The following is a 20,181-nucleotide window of genomic DNA, read 5'->3' on the forward strand; positions in this document are numbered from 1 at the left end:
AAAAAATTCCACAAGTCAGCCAACATGATCTTTTAGAATATCAACTGTGTACAATTTTTCTTTCATATTTTGCGTGAAGAATTGGAGGAATCTGAAATTAACTACTGTTCTTCCCTTTAATTAAGGTCATCTAATTAGAGGTGTTATCCGTTTCTCACCTAAAATCACCGTATAATTCCAACAGTTAGAGCTTTATACCTCAATTAAACTTGTAGCTCAATATCATTGGGATTCCAACATATGATCATCATCAACATGTCACAACTTTACGGCTCCACCATCACTTTTAAACGCTTTCTTTAATCATTTATACATTTATACTTTACAAGGAAATCTGTTAAAAGAGAAATGGGAAAAGCATAGGTCAGAGAGGGACAAGTGGACACCATTGCATCAGCAGTCTAGTACAATTAACACAAGCACATGCTTAATTAACATTAGCTCCATGCTTATGATAATCTTGTTTACTAATCTCTCTTGTCACTGAAAAGCTACAGTTTAAAAAGACGACTGCTCAACGATTTTAATATATGCTATATCGCGTGTATGGTGAGTCACATTTTTTTGTCTCAATGTCTTCTTTAATCATTAATTTTTCTATGGTATTAATTAAGATGACCACGAACATAATTTAGTGTCAATATCACTTGGTTAAGTAACCTAGAGTTAGTCTAATGACTTCAGAACACTTTGCAAATTCCAATTGAGTGGACGGCTCTATGATATTTTTCTGCGACCCACATTTTTAATTCTTCAGCCCTTTTTAGTTGTATTTAAAATATCAGAGCATCAAGTCATTGCAAGAAATTGAGAATAGTTTAAAGAGAAGATAAATTAATAAACAATAATAATTAAAGGTCTATCAAATGGCAATTCTTATAGATTTATGTATTGCAGAAGGGAGGCAGTCCAGAAGACTTGAATTTATTGATTGATGCATATCTAATTAATAAAAAATCCATATACATTAAAAAAAAAGATATCATCTTTAGTATGAAGTTTCTTTTTTTTTCTTATTTTGATGAATCTTTAGCATGACGTCTCAATGGAACTTGAAACTGTCTTTTTCTGTTTTTTTCTAGAGGAGAAGATGAATGTGTTGAAAAGAAATTATGTTTGTACGTATAATATCTATGGATTAAACAAATTAAGTACCAAAAGAATCAATTAAATTAATTAATTTCAGATTGTGCTGAATGATTGGAACTAATTAATTGTGTAATTCCATTAAAATAACTCATTGTTTAATGAATAGTGAGGATCAGGTGGCGTTTTAATTTTAGAAAACGCTTTATAAGATGAAATATTACCATGCATGTCTTGTTTCTAAATTAAGGGAAACTTAAACATTCCCCCTCATAGAATGGCTTACATGTCTTTCAAAATTAATATTTTTTTTATATTTAAATATATATATATATGTACACACACAAATGCGTATGTATATACATCCGCAATATGTATACACCACAATATTTTTTTTCATAGGATAATAGTGTTCTATGTACATATATCAAACTCCAAATGCAATATGCCGACACTTATTTCTTCCCTTGTGGGAATGAGAACTACTTGTCTAAAGCTCTACTTTGACTTGATCTCTCTCTTTTTTTCTTTTTTAATTTGAGAGGTAGGTTAATGTTGAAGTTTTATGAGGATTTCGTCATTTGTGATTTTTTTAAAAAGTTTGGTGGGAGAAAACTGACTTAAGCAATTATGTAATTTAGAATGACAAGAAAGTAATTGCGAAGAAAAAGTTGACCACATGACCCTGCAAGAAAAATCGGATTGATAACAGGATTTTCTACACAAGTAAACAAGATCAACCCCTATACAAATTAACATGCGCCAACCAATCCCATTTCTAATGAAGATTAAAAAAAAAAAAAAAAGAAGAGAGAGAGAGAANNTAATGAAGATAAAAAAAAAAAAGAGAGAGAGAGAGAATGAGTTAAAGCTCATGTACAAGTAATTGTAATTACATTCCTTCTCGGGATGATTTTCTGGGAAAGTTATTAAATGGACTAATAACTACACTAGTTAAATATTTATGGAGCTTTTAATATGAGAGCAACTTAAGCAAAAGTTTAATCAAGAATCTTAGAAAGTAATTATGAGCCTGTGGTTTTACTTAATTTCTAAGCCAAGGCAAAAGGGCCAGTCTTTCTGAATCATACACTACCAATGAATCAGCCATCTTAGACTATTGATCACCCTCCAGTGAGTACACTTCTTCTTTAGCAAAGTGTACTTCAAATTATGACTTCCATCACATCGTTTGGTGAGACCCTTTTCTTCAATACTTTATATATATAGCATTAGACAAAATAAAACAAAAACATAAGGGAGAAATTAATTTGTCTTTTTATGTGTACGCAATTTGTACGAGATTCATCAAGGTGCATAAAACGGTAATGAATTTGTCACAAAGTGTCAGGCTTCGACACCTAATATGACAAGAAGCCGAGGTAAAAATCACGTCACATACATGATCATTGGTTGCCAACGGAATCCAACCAAACTAGTTGTTTCATTTGTTCTCTGTATTAGGAATGCACTATTATTCATTACCATTTTTTTAAGCAATTGGACCTTGGAAAGAGTAAAAGAATATCATAACACATCCGGTTAATCCCAAAATTTATTTATTAAGGAACTTTTTAAGTTTATAAACCTCAACAACTATACAATAAATGAATAATTCAACAGCCTTTTTCACGTGTAAATAAAAGAAATAGCTAATGGAAAAAGAAAAAAATAGGAGAAATGTTTGATGGGGTGGAGTGGGGTTCAAGTAAAGTTCATAAAGGAGAGAAATATTGATGTGGCACCAATTGAATTTACCTTTTTGGTTTAATCTTTATTAATATCACCTATATAAGGATTAGTATCAGTAGAAACAAATTCCATTAGAAGACTTTTATAAAAAAAATAGTCATTATATATCAAAGAAAATATTCAATTTGATTGCCAGCAACAATTTCAATATTGAATCTAAGGGAATATATTGAGATACAGGTGGCATGTTTATATTAATTTCATGATACAAAGGCTAGCTCTAAAGTTTGGTAACAATCGTCAATTGATTTCATCAACCTCTTCCATTTTGGCACGTGTAATAGAAAAAGCTTGTATTGGACAATGGTTTTTTGCTGAGAGATCGAGAAGTTAAAACTCTTCAAGAACATTATAAAATAATCGGAGATTAGCTAGTAGGAAGAAGCTTTAATTTCAAGTTGACATAACCAAATTATTTTTTTAATTTAATTATATGATATTATTTTTTTAATGTATTAATCCATGCGCGATGACAATTTTCTTACTCATTTAAATAAAGTCTCTCCCAATTTGAAAACGTAGATACAATCTGTCAAAGTGCAGCAATTTCATTAGAGAAAATATTTTATTTACTAGTTTATGAATTAGTACCAACAACAGTGAACGGCAGATAATTGGCAATGATTGATTAATCATTGCATAATGTTCATCTGACCAAGTAATCACTTATCGGGCCCTATTCATTCGATCATAATCTGGACCAACCACATATTTCCAAATAATGTGACAAAGCATATGATACGCGTTTTAATTATTTGTACAAACACTGTTTATTTAACCGAAAACCTTTTTTTAATCAAAATCACAAATTGATTAATTTGGATGGTCAAATTTATGCACCAATTGCCAAGGATTTCACCATTAAAATAAGCTTGAAACGATGCATTGGACAAAACCTCAGCCTGTCGGTCTAGAAAGAACAAAGAGATCACATTGTAAAATACTAAAACGAGTTCATTTCCCTCCCCCCCCCCCCCCCCCCTTTTTTTTTTTACTTAAACTAAGCAAAGAGGAGTAATTGATATGCAACAAATTAAACCACTATCCATTCCACCTATGTCAACTTGACATCAGGGCCTGTAACAATTTTATCAAAGCTTTAATATAAGTTCTAAAATGCTGCAAGAATAGGAGCATCTTTTGGTTCGAGCTGTCGCCTCTTTACACAAACCCAAGTGACTATTTAAGGGTTGAGGGGTTAAGGGGTTTAGTTCTCACTTCTCACAATAGTTAAAAATTTATATATAACAACGCATTTACATAGATTTCTATAAAGTCAACTAATGTTTTTCTTTTGTAATTAGTGTCATCTCTAATATTAAATTTGCCCTTATCTCCTTAATGGATAATAAGCTCTCAAATTTTTAGATTTTGAATTAATTTTCATCGGAAGCATATTTGCTTCAAGTTTATATCCTTTTTAATTATATGTTATATTTACTGATTCTATGTGTTAATTGACTTTCCTCTTGAGCACGTAATTATTAATATATTTATTCATATGTAAATATATTATTAAAAAAAGTCATACTAAAAATAGAAAAAATATATATGTATTGAGAAAATGGTTGTGATCATGTCTTAATGCGCACGTGGGAAGGTATAAAAACGTACAACACTTTGATTTCTGGGAAATTGACCTTGGTAATAGGTGGTGATTCTAACCCTTTTTTTTATCCCCTTGAGAAGGAGGAAAGGGGATGAAGAGAGAACCTTCAGAGAATAAAGATTGCAGTAAGGCAACACAGACACTTGGATTGGAATCACTCAGAAACTCAAAGGGCACCGGAGAGTGGGGTAAAACCTAAAAGTGTTATTAAATTGTTAAACGTGGGTATTTACTTATTTCTTATTCAGAAAATGATTATTCAAATTCAACTCTCTTCTTTTTTTTTTTCTTTCCTTCTTTCGCCCAATGATTAATTACAGGTTAGTAGCAAAGTCATATATAGCCATCGGTTTGTAATGGTGTGAATGTTTAATTCTATTCTTTATGATACTTTTATTCATTTTAAATTGAATACCTACAGTTTTATTTTGGAACATTCAAAAATTATAATATTAAAAATAAAAAAATGAATATAAAAACCATAATTTTTTCTTAAATTGCCAGGTAAAAACAACAAAAAATATGTATATTTAATTAGAAATGTAAAAGGTAAACCAATGCGAAAAAAAATTAGCTTAGGGGACTAATATCCACCAAGTGTTGACAAAGTTATGGTTAAGAGTAATCATAAAGGCTTGCAAAAAGCTTAAGAGTTAGAACTTAGAAGCAATTTCAACGAAAGTATAAGGAAATTATGCTTACCAGGAAGATATTCCTATGTACCAAAAAAAGAAAAAGAATAAAAGTATATATTTGTAGCTACTTTTACCAGCTAAGTGTGGTCCAAAAGACTGCTTAGCGTATTTTTTAAAAAAAATTTTCCCTTAATTAAAGACATCGTAGGTTAGGTATCACGAAGTCAATTAAATGTAATTAATCAACATTGCTTTTGAAGATAGGGTAACATCGACATTTCCTCGGCTTTAAAAGAATTATTCTTTCTTCTGCAATGAAAAACTAAAAAAAAAAGAAAAAGAAAAAAGGATAAAGAAAAAGAAAAGGTCTCTTTATTCGACAAAGATGATAATCATAGCTCACAATTAAGTACTAATACTAGTCACAGTATTAATTTCTTTTCCTCATTAAAATAGTAAACTTACAACTAATCTTAGCTCTATACTTCTTAAACCTTTTTGAGTCGGCTATTTATTGCTTTTGCTCCTTCTCCTGTAGACTGCCCTTAACCTCATAGCCTTTGGCCCTCTCTCTCTCTCTCTCTCCCTCCCTTTATTTTCTTTTGTCTCTCTGATAACTGATAAGCCAACTTTTTAAGCTGTAACAAGGCAGGCACGGTCTCTCAGGCAAAAAGAATGGGTTGCAAGCCATCTGACAAGCCAAAAGCCAAGCACAGGAAGGGCTTATGGTCACCTGAAGAAGACCTGAAGCTCAGAAACTATGTCCTCAAACATGGCCATGGTTGCTGGAGCTCTGTTCCCATCAATGCAGGTCAGTTCATCACTCTTCTTAATTCACTCCTTGTCAGACATTTCTACACCCTTTATTTTGTAGTCTTTAACGGAACAAGTAGCATTAGAAAGAATGAACCTTTTGTTAAATTGATATTGAGTCCCCTGCAATATTCTGGAGTTTATTTGTATCCAAGTGCATTATGGATGGCATTCTCTTAGAGGGTTGTGTTTGCTGTTGATTACTGAAATGCACCTGGGCTTTCTTTGCTTTGAGAGTACTTAATCTAACTCAGGCTTATTATTACTATTTAACTTGTTGCAAATTGGTACATGGGAATTGGAGTGAGCTTGGTTCTACCGACACTGGTGTAAGATTATGCAATGTTCGAGGAGCAAGTTGTTCTTTATTTTACTTTTGTTCTAACTATTGAGCAAAAAAGGGTTGTTTCTGCCAAGGTAACTCGTGTCATGGAATAAATATTTCTGTAATTTGGTTTGCCCGTCTGCCTAAAACATTCACTACAATTGTCTTCGCAATCGTCGGTCCGCTCCTACTCAAGTCAACAGCAAACAGTTCGTGGTAAAATCTTGAGTTAAAGGAAAGCGATTGATTCTTTTATTGTGTGTGAGAAAAGAAAAAGAAAGAAAGAGAAAGTGCAAGAGATTGATGATGACATCCATTTTAAAATGACTAAAATAGCCTCTCAACAGTTCACCCTGGTTTTGGTCCTGGACGGTTGTAAACTTGTAACTTTACATCTCAGGTTTGCAGAGGAATGGGAAGAGCTGCAGATTAAGGTGGATTAATTACTTGAGACCAGGATTAAAGAGAGGGATGTTTACGCCACAAGAGGAGGAGACAATCCTGACCCTTCATCATATGTTAGGCAACAAGTAAGTTACAAGGCTGTTCCATTTACTAATACACCCGGCTGTATTAAATTTTTACTTTTCTAGAATGAAGCCAATGAACTCACCCTAATTTATATGCCCTTGATGAAAACTTAGGTTGACTTTTAATATAATTCATACAATTCTTGGGTTAGTTAATACTCTTATTATAATCAGTAATCTATTTACTCTTAAACAATAATAATAATAATAATAATAAATCTTGTAACTTTTCTAGGGGATAGTATAATTTCGAATTTGGTTGTAACTGCCTCCAACAGGCCAAATTAACCACATGGCCACAATGAATACAGGTAGTTCCAAAGTCAAACTGGAACTCCAATCAATTGTTATGATCAAAACAAATTATGCTAAGCAAATGCGATTTTTTCCAGCTAAAGCGTGTTGATTCCTTTCGCTCAGCAACAATCCTGAATTGTTTTATATTCTAGTCTAGATTCTAGAGTAGCAGTAGTAATTTAGTGAAAACGCAATTGTCATTAATCATGAAGGCAGACGTTTTCAGTTTTACAAGGCACTAACGAGGATGATGCATTTTTTATTGACTAGGTGGTCCCAAATTGCACAACATTTGCCCGGAAGAACAGACAATGAGATCAAGAACTACTGGCATTCCTATCTCAAGAAGAAAGTGGCAAAAGTTGAAGAATCCGAAGCTAAGACCAGAACTCACAATACCACCTCAAGCTCAGAAAACACAGAATCTACTGTGTCTCCCCAAACCGTAATAGGCCAAATGCCAAGCTATGACTCCTTGCAGCACATTGAGAAATCATCGATAGATATTGATCAAGCTTTTCCACAGCATTTTGACTTTCCTAGAGAGCCTCAAAGGAGCTTCTTGCCAAAGCTATTATTTGCAGAGTGGCTATCGCTAGATCAAGAAGGTGGGAGCTTCGCAAATTCAGGTAAGCCGGTGACTTCCTCAGATGGCTTTAATCAAGGTTCAAGTTCAAACTTCCAAGATCCCTTCATAAATGGATATTCGCTAAATGAGGGAGTATTTGGCAGTGATCTTCATGATGGACTAAGCAATTCATCAATAAATGAAATATTTGGCTCGCAATTCAAGTTCGAAGCCCAGATTTCAGGAAATGAGTTCGTCGGTTCTGTATCCGGGGAAGACATATGTAGTGATTTCAATATTAATAATGATGTAATGTACATATAAGGGCAGCTTTCCATGGCAACTTTCAAGGGAGAATAACTTCTAATTATCCTTACAATTAATATATCGGCACATGTTAGCAGAAACCTGGAATAAGCTACTTTACCTTCCAATATAGAGACACACCAAATAGGCTACAAGGAGCCTCAGAGTTTAATTAGTTGTTATTCTTCCATGAAGTTGTTCTTGGAGTACCCCTTGGTTGTGTCTAAGTACAGAGGAGAAAAAGATTGTATCTTCATATTGCTTCTTTATTAACAGAAAAGGTTATATATTTCTCAACTTTCTGATTTCTTCTCTGTCCGCTTAATCATTTCGTTGACCTTTTGTTATCCATAAATATTTTTATGTGGAAAATATAGTTACAGGCCAGTACCATCCATCATATTACATTACTATATCATCAATGGGAAGATTAGAAACCATTGACTTTCTAAATAAATTCAATGCTTGGAAAATTCAATTTTCAGCAACACTGCCATTTCCAGGCGTAGGTATGTGGAAGGAGGCAAACGCTGCCTTAAATCATCTTCACGTTTGTTCATTACCATTAGGCCAAGGAGGTTCTGAAAATTTGTCCTTCCGATAAGCTCAGACGGTCGTACAATAATTCACCCAAAAGTCAATGAATTTAGTCCTTGAACTAGTACTTGTATAATTCATAATTTATGCAACTTAGGCCAAGGACCTTAGGCTTAGGCTTGATGATTCAATTTCTGACGTCACGAGGGAGGGTGGGGGCGGGGGGCGCCCTTGTGTAAGGGTCAGCTACAGCACATGTATTATTGCAGGATGAAAACTTGGATTTAGAAATTGATCAAGTAATCAGGAGGGGAAACCCACCAAGTTCAGAAGCAAGAACAAAGTGCCTCAAACACACTCTTTGCTGTTTCATTTCGAGTTCTATTGATTCACATCTTTTTATATGGATGTATATTAATTACATGAAACATAACATACATGACCATCATGTTTTTCATGCCATTAAAAAGCTCCCATCGCATAGATATTTTAAGTTCTTCCTTTCTTTCATGCTCTGTCACCTTGGTTTCTTGCTCACATCTCCCAAATCCTGATTTCAGGAGTTCTACAAAGTTGATGTTAAGAAGTCGTCTGTAAGGATAAGGCTAACCCATAAAAGAACCGAAGCAACAACAGCAATGATTGCAATGGGCGTCCATATCAACGTAATTGCCTGCTAACAAAGATAAGTTAGCATTTGCAACAAATTTAAACAATAATGTTTTGGAGAAATCAAATTTTTGCCTGTCTTATCGGACAAATTGAGATGTTTGATGCATTCCATTCCGATTAACATACCTCAAGCCGTGGAGAACCCCAAACTTGGGAGGAAGTCCGAGGGGTAGCTGGTGTCTCAAATATTTCTGTATAAAATCAAAAGATTAACTAATTAAACAGCAAATTCAGGCATTAATTAACTCAGGCGCATGCACAGAGGTAAACTAACCTGAATTTCGTCTTCTTTCTATAATGTCGGACATGTTTTCAGTAAGTATGTCCAGTTCTTGACGACGATTAGCGTTCAGCTTTGATAGATTAGCTTGTGTTCTTGTATCAATATATTGCTTTCTAACATTAGCAATAATACCATCTGCAAGCCAAAACAGATATAGGAGACAAGAAAAAAAACAAAAAAACATCAAACTTACCCAAGTGTGTTCAATACTGCCTAATTTCCACCGTGATTAACGTTAAAAGAAACATAGAAACGTCAAAGCAATATGTTGATTCAATTAGTTCTTAAACTATATTCTCCTTATGTTTCCTTTGGTTGTTTAACAGTCAAAGATTTAATGTAAATTATAAACCAATTTCTGGGGATATTTACCAAATCTAATAAAGCTGTATGGTCTTGTGATTTTCCCTATGAGGCTATGATCAAACTTGTCAAACTCCTTCTGCAGATCCTGCAGATAATGGAAAGCTAGTTTTCTTGGATAGGAAGAATCGCACAACGTGATGAAGCAGATTCCATTCACGACCAAATAGCTTAAGGTAAAAAAAAAAAAAAGAACAAAAGGGGAAAAGATCAAGTAAAGTAATAAATGATTTAGAGGATGATGAGTAGCTTAATTTCTTGGTTCTGACATATATATATTCTAGGCTTTCAATTAGTAATGAAGAGATGGTCCAAATATATGGACAATTTGAGCTGTCATGCTCTAAATCTAGCAACCTCTATTCTGATAATTAATCATCCTTGCCTCAAAAACTTAAATGAACTTGTCCAAAAAAATTAATCAAGTTTTATGCAGCAAGAACATGAAAGTATGAACATATATATATATTATTTTTTACGTAATTAATTTACAGAGAGAAAAGAGAAAGGGGTACTTGAAAGAATGATGATCAACGCGGATGGTCATTTTGGAAGGTGGTAAAGCTCCTCTAGAGATTTCTTTGATTATGAATTCTCCTTGTTGCTTGTAATATGAGAAGTTGTCATTCTCTGTATTCACATACCTTGCCCCTTGAGCCAGTGGCAACCCGTCATTCACCCTTCCAACAATCGTTAGCTTAACCATTTCCTAAGGAAATTTCTCCTAATTAACTTGGTTATGAAACAAAACTTTGTCTCGCTCTCCATGGCTTATATACAGATAAGGGGTACCAAAGCCTCTTTTTGAAGGCAAAGAGAACAGTTGATAGAACTTGGACTTGAGGTTATCCCCTTTGGTTGTATGCAGAAAGCTTAAGAAACCCTGTGCGATGGTGAAAGCAAATTATAGGGGTGCCAATAAAGCAAGCATGACAAAAAAAAATGTTAGTACTATATATTTGGAATAAATTAATGAATATCTCGTAAATTTTGTAAAATTTATGGCTTGCTCATGTGCTTGAAAATCCATTAGACTGCTGATAATTTTAAATCCCACATTTGATATTTATGATGATTTCTTTAGTATGCTTACTAGTCACGCCAAAGTAAAAGAACAGGGAGGATCTATATATAAGGCTGTCTTCTGATCTCCTCCCGTTTAAACATTCCACTATCGTCTCTGTATGTATTAATTCTTCTTTCTCTCTCTCATTCCCAATTTCTTTCACTTCTCTAATTTTGGAAACTCCTAAGGATATTGTTAATTAAGAAACCAGTTATGGATTATCAACATTTTTCTAAAGTATTAAAGTTATGGTTTGCCATAGGAATGATATTTCATCTCATGAGATGTTTTGAGTTTCAAACTTAAGATAATTTCCTTTTAAGTACAATTAGATAAGATTAAGAGGTGGGAAATTAGATTGCTTAAATTAATTTGTCATCCAAAACATGACAACTCTTATCATTGATAGTTTAAGAACAATTACGTCGCATGATTGTAGATCTCATATTGAATAGATCAAAAATCTTTTAAAAAAATATAAAAAAGATAATTTATGAATTAAATGCATGCGTCACGTGTCAAGATTTTAATCCAACTTTCATGTCGTCTTAAGCTCTCCTCACATGTCATTAGGACAACTAAATTAGTTTACAAACTCTCTGAAGGAATGAAACAAGATTATGTAACCAAAAATAAGCAAGAAAAGAATGAAAAAAAATTATATTCACTAAAATACAATATCTATACAAGAGAAATGTTCAAAAACCTCAAGGGATAGGGAATGAGCTCTCTCATCCTGCGCACACACACAGCACCCAACATCCCTGGCCGGGGTAAATTATGGTCAAGTTTGTTTACTAATAGTAGTAAACTAATCACTCAAATAAATTGAGAAACAGAAAATTTTCAAATATAATTTCTAAATTCATGATTTTTCTATCCTTTCATTACAAAAAAAAAAAAAAATCAATGGCATAATCTAATCTGATATCGGGTTAGAACGTATAAAGGTTAAGGGTCGGAACCTTAATTAATCCTTTTAACACGTACTCCTTTCACTTTCACAGATAGATTGACAAAACAATCATATGTGCTAGGGTGGACTTGTGAATTTCAGGTTTGATGTTGGTCAAATGGTCATGTCAACAACAACAAGCTAGGTGATAGATAGCTGCATATGAAAGGACAATTTCGAGTTCCCACATTACCAGGTATGGCTATAATCCCTCTTGTCTTTTCAGTGTTTGACGGGGAAGAGACTGTGTTCATTACTGTGCGCATCTGCAAATGCACTTGACCCTTTCAAGAAAGAAAAAGTCGATGGAAACTGTAAAATCTCCCCCTGCAACGCTGCCTGCGTTAAAAGGTTTGTCCACACCGTCATTTGGCTTTGTTCTCGAAGTCCCAAACCCTCTAGACATGACCAGTAGTTCACTTTCTTTCTCGTTTCTCGTTGTTTCTGAAATTGAGGATTATCCTTGTTTTCTCTGCACTAATTAATTCCTTCTTTTCCTTCCTTTGCTTTCCATTAGGACAATTTTTGACTTGTTTGTCAAGAAAACTCCTGTGTCTGGAATACAAATACAAAGCTTTCCTAGAAAGTCACAACTTTCTCTCTGTTCGTAGGCAGGTTATCTTTTCTCACCAGACTCAAGGCTCTTTCATTCTCTACAAAATGTCAAAATCTGTTCAAGCTGGCTCTTATTAATGATGCTCTTTCCATGGCATTTTAGGTTCTATTCACTCTATTTCCTTCATTAATTTTGATGAATCCTCTTGCAGTTGCATGCACTTTAAAGGAAAGTACAAACATAAATTAATTCAGAAGTAAGACCACTGATACGGAGTCCTTGACTGCTACATTGATCTCTTTATTGACACCAGGTTTCATTGTTCAATCCTATCTATTGATTCTTTTTTCACTTTTCTCTTTTTCTCTTTCTCATTTAATTGTTCTTGATTCCTAAAGCTGATCTGGGTACTCTTTATGTGAATGAAGAAGCGAAGAAGATGGGAAGAACACCTTCCTGTGACAAGGAAGGAATGAAGAAAGGGGCATGGACTCCTGAGGAAGACAAATTGTTGGTTCATTACATCAAGAAACATGGCCATGATTGCTGGCGTACACTCCCAATGCTTGCAGGTTTCTTTCCATTCTTGGTTCTTCTTCTTTCTTGAGAGAGAGAGAGAGAGAAAGAGAGAGAAGCCAGTTTCGTATGATATCGCTAAGGGAGAGTGGGAAAATTGGCTGTTTTGGTCCCTGCTGATGCTTGAACGAGTCAATGACACAGTTTTCTCTGTTGGCGGTCTCATAGAAAGAGCGAGAGAAAGGGATTTCTCTCTAAGGAAACTATTTCTGTCTTTTTTCCTTAATTATCATGAACTTCCAGTTTCCTTGTTGGGCTTTTCTATTGATAATTGTTTGGCTGCATCTTCAAGCTATAAATTATGTGGGGCTTTTCTTTGAAGTTTGATCAATGCTGTCTATCAAAGCACGTGTGTTAGTGGCACACTTCTAATTAACGTCAGTAAGTGGACTCCAATTGCTCTAAACCGCCACTGGAATCCATTTTTATAAAGGCCAATGATCCAAGTATCACTGGCAAGCGCTGAAACACCTCCTTTTATGGAGTTTTATTGGACCTTTATCTTTATTTGACTAAATCAAGGCTAATATAGGTTCTTATTCCTCGTATGAGGTTTCCCAGATCCTTACTTGAAAATTTTTCATTGAATTCTTTTGAAAAGCTCTGAAATGGATTATTGAGAGCTTGGACATTTGAGTGCGATGAAATTTTAAAATCAGTTAATGGATTTGACAAGGTTTGCGTCGATGTGGAAAGAGCTGTCGCCTTCGGTGGACAAATTATCTTCGCCCTGACATCAAACGAGGTCCGTTTTCTTCTGAAGAGGAAGCTTGTATAATCAGGCTTCATGGCATGCTCGGTAACAGGTATTGCAAATGAGTCATTGCTTTTGTCTTTTTGTTATTTTCTTTATGTTGGTGTTGATTCACTTCATCGGTGACGCAAGCTTCAAGAAGATGACGAAATAGTTTCCATCCTTGTTAAGTGCAGAGTTCCTTGAGTTTTTTAGGATCTAAAAGCACAAACCGTTCTGCGATACATAATTATGAACACTGAAGTCCTCCATAAGAAAAGTATGATTTAGCATTTTGCTGTGAATAGATTAAGAAGAGCTAGTTTGATTTGTCTACAAACATGGTCGTAGTAAAGTGGTAACATTTATAGCTGGTTTCTGCTGCTTCTTGTGAACTGGAATCTTTTGAACAAGCAAGCTTGTTCTTTCTCACAAAAAACTTGTCATAATGGTAAAAGCTAAGGTGTTCCTCCCTGTTCTTGGAGACTCGGAGAGCATTTCCCCTGTCAATAGTTATGCTAATGACTGTCATTGACAAACTGACTCAGGGGAACTTTTCCTTAGCCCATACATTCCTGTTAAATAACTACCATTCTCATATAAAGAATATTGCTGAACTTCATATTTGAGATTATAACTCCCTATGAGCATAATTTCAATGCTGAACAGATATATTTTAAAACTTCTCTCAACTCAAAAGAAGACTGAAATGACTAAATGTACTGAATGTACCAAATTCCAGGTGGGCTGCTATAGCATCTCGTCTGCCAGGAAGAACAGACAATGAGATCAAGAACTTCTGGAACACCCATCTTAAGAAGCGCCTCCTTTCCACCGGCAATATACTGCAGACCTCCCTGTCCCCTTCCGACTGTGAACCAAGCACTCTAAAATCTGAGTTACCTTCAACCCGCCATACCGTGCAATGTGAAAGCTTCAGGCTTGAGGGTGAGGCCCGCTTGTCAATAGAATCATCAATGCTGCGTTCCTCATCCACAAGTAAAACTGACTGTGACATCTTTCTCAAGTTATGGAATTCTGATGTCGGAGAAAAATTCCGGAACATTGCAAAGCTTCCTAAGAAAGAAGAAGCAAGTGAAACCCCTATGTCTCAAACATCTTCATGGACAAAACTTGAATCAAGTTCGTACATTACATGTGAAGAAAGATCCACCATTTCCTGTGGCTCTGACACAACCCCTGAACAAACTGATTGCTATAGGCCAGGTTAGACACGATAGCTTCTTCAGACTCCATCAGCTCCAATGAAATTTTAGATTCTTCAGATACAGCACTGAAGCTGCTGTTAGATACACCTCCTGGTGCTGGCATGGGATATTTACAAGACCAAACAGATAATTTTTCAACCTTTCTAGACCTTCAATGCGATTGAAAGGCCTTTTTCCAGTCTTCCCTACCACTAGAAGAGAAATTCTGAAGCTAGTGGTGCTTTCTGTTGAAGAAATAATCTTTTGTCTGGTGTTGAAGTAGCAGACAGCAATGGCGCGAGTTAACAGTATTTTGAAGGTTGCAGATGCCAGTTATGAATGCTAAAACTAATGTAGTTTTTGACTTTACCAAGTTCATTTGTTAAACGCCGGTTTCTTTGTCGTTTCATTTAGTAGCTCATTAGTTTGGTTTTACGACATTACTTTGTGTCGTTTAGGTTGTGTCAATTTGTCCCCGTGTTGGTCTCTTTGTACGCACTGTAGTGCTGTCGTTTTGGGTTTTCTAGTAAGGCCTATCAGCCGAGTTTGTTTGTACGGTTGCTGGGTTTTCTGTGCTCAGCTGACTTTGATTTTGATTTTTGGTTTTCCAAGGCGGAATCTGAGGCCTTCACTCAATTTCTAGAAGTATAAAAACGTTAATAGAAATATAACGGTTGAGCTTTTGATGCCAATTTTCCAACTCTTTGGTCTGTTTGTATTTCACTCCCAATTTTTCCTCTGTGCTCATTGTGTTCAACAATCCCAGAAATTTTCTTGTTGAAATTCATCACTTTCTTTATTACTTGTGGACGTCTGAGCTCTTTTATATAGGCGCCATCTGTAATTCTGTTTTAGATCTTTGGGAAGATACGGCTAGGAGGAGGTTAAAACTTGGATATAGCAGGTTGCTTTATTCATAGTCTGCCTTCCCCACAACTTCTCAAAAGTCAAAAATGCCTAAATAGGAACCGCGTAGCGAATAAGAATGTCGGGTTTTTTTATCTACCAATCAGTACTCCATCACTGAAAATGGTTTTGTTCACTAGGTTTCAGCATACAAGGACATGGCTGTGTGCTTTAAAAATTGCTCTGTTCAAAGAATAGAATGTAAAGCTATATGCTCTTATTTAATTCTGGCCTTGGCAGTTTCTCTCAGGTTTAACATATTTTTTTCTATTTAACGTAATAGCATCTTAGTTTCAAATATAATATGTCGCTTGCACTCAAATATTTGACTCATTAATTGATTTATAATTTTTTTATTTAATAAATAAAATTCGAATTTTTTTTCTCAATTTAAAAAAAACATATATAATATGCCACTTCTACTTAGTGCCTACAGGTTAATCTTCTTTATTCCACTAGGAGTTGCTGCGGAGCAATTTGTCTGAGCTGAACTAATCCAAAAGCTGGATTATTGCACTTTGTGGACTTTTCAGCTATGCAAGAACAATATAAAGCTTAAAATAATGTTCTAAGATTGCCCACTTCATTCTATAATCTTCATGAGTCAACATTATTACATCAAACATGTTTCCCACAAATTTAATACGTAATTTTCACCAAATGGCATGTATACACACGCAAATACATACGGATACACACACAAAACAATGAACAATGGCCAATTCTTCACCATATAAACCAAACAAACATATCTAAAATTAACAAATAATCTCTTAAAAAAATATACACAAAATGGGAAATGACATACTTTTTCTAATCCAGAACTTTTAAAGGAGTTTTATCCTCAAAAACAACCAAGGACCTTCTTGGGAGTAGTTCCTTTGGCACGGAACTTTGCAGCTGTCTCTTCTGCCTTGAGAAGATCTTCCCCACGCTTGGCTTCAACGATTGCCTTCTTCTCTTCTGCTTCCTTGTGGATTAAGGCCGCCTTGTTTTTCATTTTTTCGACATACTCGGCCTTCTGCTTCTCTAATTGTTCCTGCTCATGTAAAATTTAAGAGTCACGTTATCGATCATTATTCTTTCCTCGGATTACATCACAAACTGACTTTTGAAGAACAGAATTAATACCTCAATCTTCTTCAGCTCAGCCTCCAGAGCTGCTTTCCTGCTATTCTCCCAAGCCGCAATAGAAGAAAGCTTTTTATAAGCCCTGCTCATCCATTTCGATCAGCTCAAGCTCAGTAACATAAAATATAAAATCCTAACTAAATTAAGTAGAAGACCCAAAAATTCTAAAGCCATCGCAGCCACAAAGTCTAAACCAAAAGCAGTAAAACGCTTAGTTTTATTGCAAGTTATACACAAATTCATATGAATTTTCCTAAAACTTGCAAAGAAAATGAAAGTTAAAACGAAGAGTTGAGTGACTAGAGTTCTTACTTGTTCTCAGCTTTGCTTTTTTCACTCTCTTCCCAAGCTTTGATTAGTGAAACTCGCTTCTGTGTTTCAACTCTAGCAAGCACAGCATCTGGACAAACCGAAAAAAAAGAAAAATTCAATTAAACAAATCAATTACAATTACAGGGTCCTAATTAATCAAAACTAAGAGTTAAACAAACGTAAGATTGAGAAATAACCTCGATTAACAGAACCCTCCGTGCTTTTCTCCTCAGTCGATTCCGCCGCCTCTGCCATAATTAAATTAATTAATATCAAAATTAAAAAGGACACAAATACTAATTATAAGAATTTTATATTGAGTTTAAAAAAAAAAAAGGCTGATGAAACCAAAGAGAAACAAATAAAAAGAAGTAAAAAGCGGTAGCGCAAAAACTGAAAAGGGAAAAGAAGGGATATACTTTCGACTGCTGCTGCTGCTGCTGCAACTTCTTTAGACTCAGCTGGCTTTTCTTCGGTAGGAGGAGGTGGAATTACAGTTTTCTCCTCGGCAACGTCTTGTGGGGCTTCGGCCGGTTCGGGAGCGGGCGGGGGAGGCTCCGATGGTGTTTCGGTTTCAACCTTCTTGGGTTCTTCCTCTGCCATGTGTTTTTGCTGACAAAGATACTAAAAATTAAAAACAGGGCGAGTTGAATTAAGCTTGGAAACAGAAATAGAGAGAGAGAGAATTAAGAGGAGAGAGGGTTAGTTGAAATATTATAGTTGGGGTTGGGGGAGACTGTAACTGTAGCTTCGCCAATGACTGAGCTGAGCTGGATGGTGGGTACCAATGGTCTATTATGCGTTGGCTGAGAGTGACTCAGACTTTCAGATATCTTTTCCAAACACCCAAAATTAGCAAGAAAAATGTAGGCAGACAAGAAAAAAAATTCATATGTTTCTGGTTTTCTCTGTTCATTTGATTGAAATGTCAAAATTTTAGCCAAAAATAAACTTATCAAGATAACATATTTTGTTGTTGGGTTTTTAACTGAAAGATATGTGGGGTTAAAATCTCAACGGATTTCAGCCTTCAAGTTTTGAGTTTGCCAAGAACGAACCCAACATTTATCAAGTCCTAGTGGTTTAGGATTTTTATGATTTTAGTGTGTTTCCAACAATTTGTGTCGCTATCATTTTACTGGAGATGTTTGCTAAAACGTCTTAATTGACTTAAGGACACTATGAAGTTGAATTCTGCAATAATCAAGGATGCGTATTTTTTGTGTTTTTTTTTCATTGTCTAAAGAATAATGGATAGCTAAGATGATTAATGTATATTTTTAAATATATGATTATGTATATTGAAGTTAATTTATAATTAAATTTTAATGTCTTTAATTTTGGTAATAAGATATATGAAAATTGATTAGTAAAAAATATACGTGAACAAACATGATTTTAAATTTATTTAATAGCCTATGTGTTAACTTGATATGAAAGTAATAGATATCTTCGTTTCTTGTTAGCAATATTGAAGATTTTTTATTTTTTATTAGAAAATTCCATCATTGAGCCAACTTATTTGATCGCTTTTATTTCAAATATCTGTGCACCTTATTCCATACATTTAAGAGGTGAAAATTTATCAATTTATGGGTAAATTAAACAATCAAATCAGTAAATTATTACTATTTTAACAAGATTAAACATGTTGGGATAAAAGTGATGAAATCAATAATAGTTTTTCAAAATAATTTGACATTCTCAACCAAATAAAACGTTTTGAAATTCAAATATTCCAAGAAAAGAAAAAGAATAAAGATTCTATCCTTTGTAATATATAGAATATTAAGTATTTTTGGAGCAATTTGTTGCATCTTGCCTCAACAGATTCATTCGCCAGATTACGTTTATGTCCTCAGATTCTTCTCGTGCATTCTTTCTTCGATTTTGTGGTGGAGACGGTATCTTTGTGGGCCAACCGAAACTACCAAGTGTATTCACAATAAGAGACTTAACCCCAACGAGCAAATCTTCTTGAAAACGCAGGCACGCCGAAAGATATTGGAGAAGGGAACGCCTCAGCCAACAACAAAACGGCGTAAACAGCACGCTCCTTAAAGGAGAATAAACAAAGAGGACGTATCCCACTTTAGAAAAAGGCCGCAAAGGTTTTTCTAATCTGTTGGCCTTAAAAAGGGGTTTTCCTAATCTTCTGCCAAAAACAAGCCAAGTGAAGAGATTTTCTTCCCCGTATCAATACACAAATTAATAATTACTATTTTACGAAACGTATTTAAACTTTAATACACTGTAAATTTATTTTGGTCTTCCTTTTTGTTATAACTTTTGGCATTTATTTTATCTTAAAGCAATTGAAATGTTCAACGAATTTATTTTAGCTTTGGTCCGTGGATGAAATGAGGGCGACAGCGAAAACATTCTTATTGTGGCAGATGCCAACATATTCACAGATGTCGTCATGATAAAGAGGGAAATTTCAGTGCATACTACAAAAAAAATGCATTTATGGCTAATTTAAACATTTCTTTGTGCCCCAAGATACTGAAACTCTTTTTCTTGATTGAGAAAGCAACCTTCTTTTCTTGACTGTAAATATAAGTTGTGAAACATTGTAAGAGCACTAAATCTCACGGCATAAAAACCAGAAAGTGGTTGATCAAATAGTTTGATGGATATGGGTATTTGACTTTGGGTTTTTTTTTTTTTCTTTTATGAAAAAACAAGATGGTTTCCAAATACTTTGCAATATCAAATTGTATTATGCTCAAAATTCCTTGCATTAAGATAGAAGCTTTGAGGTGATGAATTACTGGAAGTTTCTCTTCCATTCACTACCAAAATTAAAAAATATAACTTGTATAGCAAGTTATTAACATGAAGCTCAACAATTCATAATAATATCTGTCTAGATATATAATATTATAATTTAAAATAAAATAATAGTACAGTGTGCTTTTAAAAATCTTCGTTTGTCTGACTTTTTTATGATGTTTATATA

The 20,181-nt window shown here is 34.5% G+C and overlaps 3 protein-coding genes, 1 long non-coding RNA gene and 1 pseudogene across 4 annotated transcripts; 3 read left to right on the forward strand and 2 right to left on the reverse strand.

The window, feature by feature from the left end:
- Positions 5,669–8,211, forward strand: LOC18605552 (transcription factor LAF1). The gene is made up of 3 exons (XM_007038610.2): positions 5,669–5,893; positions 6,621–6,750; positions 7,318–8,211. The coding sequence occupies exons 1-3, from the start codon at positions 5,758–5,760 to the stop codon at positions 7,937–7,939; spliced, it is 888 nt and encodes a 295-aa protein (XP_007038672.2). The 5' UTR covers positions 5,669–5,757; the 3' UTR covers positions 7,940–8,211.
- On the reverse strand, positions 8,783–10,614 carry LOC18605553 (25.3 kDa vesicle transport protein). Its single transcript, XM_007038611.2, has 5 exons — positions 10,292–10,614; positions 9,786–9,946; positions 9,405–9,548; positions 9,257–9,321; positions 8,783–9,131 (listed from the first exon to the last, which is right to left on the reverse strand). Exons 1-5 carry the CDS (start codon positions 10,480–10,482, stop codon positions 9,024–9,026), a joined length of 669 nt encoding a protein of 222 aa, XP_007038673.2. The 5' UTR covers positions 10,483–10,614; the 3' UTR covers positions 8,783–9,023.
- On the forward strand, positions 12,317–13,201 carry LOC18605554. Its single transcript, XR_001927145.1, has 3 exons — positions 12,317–12,412; positions 12,565–12,666; positions 12,782–13,201. It is a non-coding gene; the product is annotated as an uncharacterized LOC18605554 (long non-coding RNA).
- LOC108660456 lies at positions 13,260–15,548 on the forward strand (annotated as a pseudogene).
- Positions 16,326–17,999, reverse strand: LOC18605555 (remorin). The gene is made up of 5 exons (XM_018117575.1): positions 17,639–17,999; positions 17,417–17,467; positions 17,220–17,307; positions 16,908–16,989; positions 16,326–16,815 (listed from the first exon to the last, which is right to left on the reverse strand). The coding sequence occupies exons 1-5, from the start codon at positions 17,820–17,822 to the stop codon at positions 16,621–16,623; spliced, it is 600 nt and encodes a 199-aa protein (XP_017973064.1). The 5' UTR covers positions 17,823–17,999; the 3' UTR covers positions 16,326–16,620.

The sequence above is a fragment of the Theobroma cacao genome, chromosome 3 (assembly GCF_000208745.1).
Source record: "Theobroma cacao cultivar B97-61/B2 chromosome 3, Criollo_cocoa_genome_V2, whole genome shotgun sequence".
Lineage (NCBI taxonomy): Eukaryota > Viridiplantae > Streptophyta > Magnoliopsida > Malvales > Malvaceae > Theobroma > Theobroma cacao.

Excerpts from the sequence above, each read along its gene's own strand:
- LOC18605552 (XM_007038610.2), top strand. The coding sequence starts at position 5,758 with ATGGGTTGCAAGCCATCTGACAAGCCAAAAGCCAAGCACAGGAAGGGC. Across the intron at positions 5,894-6,620 it reads CTCTGTTCCCATCAATGCAG|GTTTGCAGAGGAATGGGAAG; the intron begins GTCAGTTCATCA and ends TTTACATCTCAG. Across the intron at positions 6,751-7,317 it reads CATCATATGTTAGGCAACAA|GTGGTCCCAAATTGCACAAC; the intron begins GTAAGTTACAAG and ends TTTATTGACTAG.
- LOC18605555 (XM_018117575.1), bottom strand. The coding sequence starts at position 17,822 with ATGGCAGAGGAAGAACCCAAGAAGGTTGAAACCGAAACACCATCGGAG. Across the intron at positions 17,468-17,638 it reads AGCAGCAGCAGCAGTCGAAA|AGGCGGCGGAATCGACTGAG; the intron begins GTATATCCCTTC and ends TAATTATGGCAG. Across the intron at positions 16,816-16,907 it reads CTGAGCTGAAGAAGATTGAG|GAACAATTAGAGAAGCAGAA; the intron begins GTATTAATTCTG and ends TTACATGAGCAG.
- LOC18605553 (XM_007038611.2), bottom strand. The coding sequence starts at position 10,482 with ATGGTTAAGCTAACGATTGTTGGAAGGGTGAATGACGGGTTGCCACTG. Across the intron at positions 9,322-9,404 it reads AGAAAGAAGACGAAATTCAG|AAATATTTGAGACACCAGCT; the intron begins GTTAGTTTACCT and ends GATTTTATACAG. Across the intron at positions 9,132-9,256 it reads GGGGTTCTCCACGGCTTGAG|GCAATTACGTTGATATGGAC; the intron begins GTATGTTAATCG and ends CTTTGTTAGCAG.